Source organism: Alligator sinensis, unplaced genomic scaffold (assembly GCF_000455745.1).
Source record: "Alligator sinensis unplaced genomic scaffold, ASM45574v1 scaffold952_1, whole genome shotgun sequence".
Taxonomy (NCBI): domain Eukaryota; kingdom Metazoa; phylum Chordata; order Crocodylia; family Alligatoridae; genus Alligator; species Alligator sinensis.
In genome coordinates, this window is record NW_005841999.1 from 874162 (window position 1) to 879361 (window position 5200).

Below are 5200 nucleotides of genomic sequence, written 5' to 3' on the forward strand. Positions count from 1 at the left end.
TCTTCAAGAGGAGGTTGGATATGCATCTAGCTGGGGTCATCTAGACCCAGCACTCTTTCCTGCATATGCAGGGTGTCGGACTCGATGATCTATTGAGGTCCCTTCTGACCCTAACATCTATGAATAGATGTTACATATAGGTGCAAGTAAGTGTCAGCTCTAAGTGGACTGTTCCCCATGCATCTCATGTACGCCTCAAGACATTCCTATGCACCTTACTCATAAAATCAAGTAAAGTTTGAGTCCAGAATGACATATCAGAGTAATTAGAGGCCTTAGGGTAATCCTCAGCATGGAAATAAAGTATTTTGCTAGGGGCTCCCCTTTTGGCCTTACCCTGCTACTAGACAGGACTGACTTGGTGGATTTGCATCAATTTTTTTCAATATTAAAGCATCAGGTTTCCAAGCACTTTTTCTCCTGCTGATCACTTTTTATCCTCAGCTTATTGGTATACTGAACCCAAGCTGTGCAGAATCAAGCTCTGTATGTTCAGGAATCTAGAGTAGTTTGTATCGGAGATAATGCTCTACTTTTTTTTTACCTTTCTCAGATTTAGTGTAAATTTATGTACCGAGAAAAAGTACATTAGAGAAAAAGAATAAAACCACACATACCCCTGGAGCTTTAATAACTGTGTCAATTGTTCGTAGAGATGTTGCAGCTGCCCTTAAGACAAGCTCACGTGATGGATTTCTTTGAACTGCTTGTGAGAATCCCAACATGAACGCTACACCAGGAACATAGTCTGTAACCCTAAGGAGAAATGAGTCATGACTTACTCAGAAGTATAGCTGTGAAAATAACTGATTTTGGGGGGTGGCTGGCAGTTCTGAGAAATTAAAAAAAGAAAACAGTGAACTGAGAATTAAAAAAATATATAGATAGCTGTTTAGGATCAAACAAAATGTTGAATTAATCTTGTTTTTATTTTAAGCATTTTAATTTTTTAAATATTTTAGATATAAGTAAAACAAATCAAACAATTTAGTTTTGAAAATGTTGTAATAACATATTTTTTATTTTTGTTGGGGTGAAAGGCAAGGATTTTGTACAGTGATATCTTTTACTAGACCAACTATATAGTTGGGATCAAGTTAGACAAACTTTTGGGTGCAAGACATTCTTCCTCATGTTTCTGATCACAGCCTAGTGAAAATCAGCTGGGGGAGGGGGTGAGAGAAATTCTGAGGGTAGCAGATACACAATTAATGGAAGACAGGAGGTTGGATTATTTGATATTTTTGAATTGTTTTACTTGTTTTCAGTGCAAATGATCCAGTGAAACTAAAAGCAAATTTGTGAAATATTTTAGCTTTTATTGAATCTACATTTTTTCAGCAAAAAATTAGTATAGTTGAGGTTTTCAACTAATTCCACCGAAAAGCTTCAGGTCATCAAGTGCAGTAACATCAGTAGCACAACAAATGACAAGCTAAGAAACTACTTACATTATGGATGTCCTCCTTATCCAGGATGGAAGCTTTGTCCATGCCATCTTCAACTGTATTGCTGGATTCCTTGCGAGCTGGCCTGTGGAAGCCCTTGCCTCAATTTTATAGTTCTGACATTGCTTGCCCCATCTCAACCTTGCCTTTGTGAAGAAAGGAAATATTCATTAGCATTTCAGAAATGGAATCAGGGTATAACTATCTGTTATATCAAAGTATGACTTGTTCTTGTCTTTATGAAACTTCAAAACAGTCCCCATTGCTTCTAGCCCATAGTGGAGGAAATCTAGCTACCGTTGGAGCAGAACAGGAGTGAGACATGAGGGAAAAAGGCTAAGCTGCACTGAGAAGAATAAGCCTTTCCTTTTCTGATTTTCAAAACAAGCACTGAATTATGATATAAAATTTTGCAGGGATAGATTGCTGGGATCCACTACATTTGACAACATTATCTTTGGTTGAATATTTAAAAAAAGAAATAGTTCACTCATTTTACAATTTCACTGCTGTCTTTGCAAAATGCCTGGTTGTGCGAAGAAAAGCAGTTTTTACTACTGAAATTTCTGAGGGAATTTTGGAAATGAACAATATGAAAAATAGAGGTCTCTAAATCACTACATACACAGAACACATTGCTGGTTTCCTTAACTGAAATAGATGCACAGGAGTGTGGAAGAGAGACTTGAATACAGAGGCTGCAAACAGAGTCCTGTCTAATGCAGTTAATGAATTATAAGAAATACCCTCGAAAAAGAAATGATCTGACATATATAAGAAGGAGAGGAATGAACCAGATCTGTAGCTGGTAGAAACTGGTAATAAGGCAAGTCAAAACTTTTCCAAATTTTTCAAAACCTTTACAAACAACTTTGAAAATATTTGTATTTTTGTGATGTTTCATCAAACAGCTTGTAGTGCAGCTGAATGTTTAAAAAAAATCAAAATGTTGCTGATAACAGATATAAAATGATTCAGGAAAATGTATCCTCATTGTTAGGCAATTTCTTCATTTGTATAGCACTTTGTAGTTGTTTTATATAACCCTTATCTATTTAAAGCTTTTATTGGTGGAATTAGCTGTTTACCTGTGCTTTCAGAGGTAAGATGACAGCATCAGCACAAGCTTTCCAGTTAGATTCAGCGAGTTGAACCACAACTATCTGCAGGTCAACTTTGTTAGTACCAGAATTCATGTACGCTGTGGCTTGATAACCTTGATTTTTGTTGTCACTTCTAACAGCGCGAGCCACAATGGTGAAGCCTGGTGGCATTCTCTCTCCCAGGAAGGTACGCTGAAAAATAAAAAATGCATGTGCATTCACTGTTGAAACCTGGCCTTACTTAGCACTGTGCTTTTCAGTATGATAGAGCCTTGGATGGTTCAGAATGAAAATATTTCCTGACTCCTATCGTTGTATCAGAGTAAGTTTTGGTGGTTTGTTCCACTTTTTGAAGTTTCAGTTTAATCGAGAATCTAAAAAGGTGCAACTATCTGAAAATGGAATCTAAGGCTGCACAAACCCATGTCCATGGAAGTATTAAGATTCTGAGTATTATTGCTATTATTTTCATTATAGCTTTCTAGAAAGTATGCTAGGTATTGTCATAGCAATGTCTTCATTCAAAGTACATACCACTTGTCTTACAGACTGTTTGAGCCAGTATGATGAGGTTCTTATTAACACCAACAGTCTTCAATATTATTAATCCTTAGGCATTTTCCCTCATCATTAGCCCTGGTTGTTCTATTGTTATTAATATATATTTATTTAAGATAGATATGGAATAACAAATGTGTACTAAACCTAAGGATACATAATCATGATGTGAGCTTGCTGGTGCTTTAAGCTAACTGGTGTATTTGTGTTTCCTAACATTATCTAACATTGTACAGCAGTGGTGTCAAAAATGCACTGGTGACCTCAGTGAGTTTATTTTTGAGCGAGAGAGATAGGATTTAACTTTTAAATGTATATTTGACATTTCTGGTTATGGCCAGATACATACATTATATAGTTCATATGCCGTTTTTTGTCAGTAAAGCTGTTTTCAAAGTTTCAGCTGATACCAACCTTAATAAGAGGCTTACCTTTCCAAGGAAATGTAATTTTTTACCCCCCACAAAAAATCCATTTTTGCTAACAGCTTGGGGATTTTCTTAACCAGAATGAAAAATCTTTCAACTTTTAACAAGGCAAAGATAATTAAAAAAAAAAAATTGAAATTTTTTTAATTGGTGAAAACCCAAACTATTTTGAAGATTTTTTTCCTAAAAAACCCCAGAAAAATAAAATCACCATTTTTCAGAAGAAAAATATCTTTACCCTAACTGGCTCTGAATTTCATTTTACAAAGTAAAGACCTCTACATGCTTGGCATTTTCTAGAGATCAAGAATCTATTTAGAGTTAATGGCTAGATAGACAGTTGAGATCAATAGCTCTTGCTACCAAATATTTAATTTCTAGAAAAACTCTGCCACTTAATTGTGCCATATAAAATGTTACCTCATGCGGAAAGCTGGAAACCGTCTTTTTACTGCTTCTGCTACTACTGCTGCTGTTGCTGCTGCGGCTGCTTGACTCAGAAGAAGATGATGCCAAGTGGCCTTCTACTTTGCTAATTTGATCCTGCAAAGCAGAAATAGGTAAAAAACTGTAGAACAGATGACTGACAGACTCTGCATCTTATCCTGAGCGCTCCTTCCCTTTGATTTCTTTCAATAACCAGATTCTATGCACATGGAGATACATAAGCTGTAACATCATAACTAAAACTACTTGAAAAAAAATCAATTTTCAAATTTAATTTTTTTCTGAGAAAGGGAGGCATTTTTCATTTAAAAGGTCATAGACCACTTTCTTACCTTTGGATCAATTCAAATAATAAATTTATCTGAGGAACACAATTATTGCTCTTTAAACACCTCCTTAAAATTCCTTATATGGCAATGCAATTTTGAATTAGATTCAGAGAACACCAAGGAGGATCATCAATTCTCACCACTGCTCTTGATTGTCTAAGAATTGCTCACACAACTAGTGTGCTCCCCTCTGCCCCTTATTTTATTATCCCTGTCTTGCCCTAGACCTATTTATTGTTAACTATGCAGAGGTGGTTATACAGCTCAAGGTGGCCTGGTTGGAATCTTTGGGAGCTGCACCATATCCAGATACTATTATAATCATACCAATGATAATGATTATTTTTGTACTCAAATCTCTATTGTGACTCTAGTATTCTTGGACATCAAATTACTCAGATTCTTTTACTCTGCAAGGAAACAGCCAAGTAAAATGAACAAATTATTTTCAACTCCCTTTTTCCCAGTAAAGCATTTTAATTGCAATGATCATAAAAGTGTATATTTGAAGGTTCGTCCTACCCAATGGCCATGCGTAGACTTGAAGTGCAGCCGGTATACTTTTGGAAGATGTTTTACCTGCAAAATCCCAGTACAAATTATTGTCTGCAGTGATTCAACAAGCATAGTGTCATGCTCAAGCACAATGAATGCAAAGCCCTTACCCATTCAACAGACCACTCTGAACTGCCAAAACGTGTGTATTTGGCATGTTTCTTGTCATCCTTGTCATGTTTGCTGAAATGGTGTGACTCCCTGGAATGGATCCTGGCTGCATGACGAGGCGTATCAGTAGCCTGGCTGCTGCTGCTGCTGGTTCTGCTGCTGCTGGCTCTGCTACTTGCTCCACTGCTGCTGCGGCGGCTGCTGCTGCGGCTGCTGTTGCT

General features: G+C 36.7%; 1 protein-coding gene across 1 annotated transcript in view; it reads right to left on the minus strand.

Moving 5' to 3' along the window:
- The window catches only part of LOC102371294 (vitellogenin-1-like), a 57308-nt gene that overhangs the window by 14321 nt on the left and 37787 nt on the right, over nucleotides 1–5200 (minus strand). The window contains exons 26-30 of the mRNA XM_006021626.1: nucleotides 4979–5051; nucleotides 3958–4080; nucleotides 2537–2743; nucleotides 1452–1594; nucleotides 618–756 (exon numbers count right to left, since the gene is read on the minus strand). Coding sequence (XP_006021688.1) covers nucleotides 618–756; nucleotides 1452–1594; nucleotides 2537–2743; nucleotides 3958–4080; nucleotides 4979–5051 — 685 coding nt within the window. The remainder of the gene's footprint in view (nucleotides 1–617; nucleotides 757–1451; nucleotides 1595–2536; nucleotides 2744–3957; nucleotides 4081–4978; nucleotides 5052–5200) is intronic.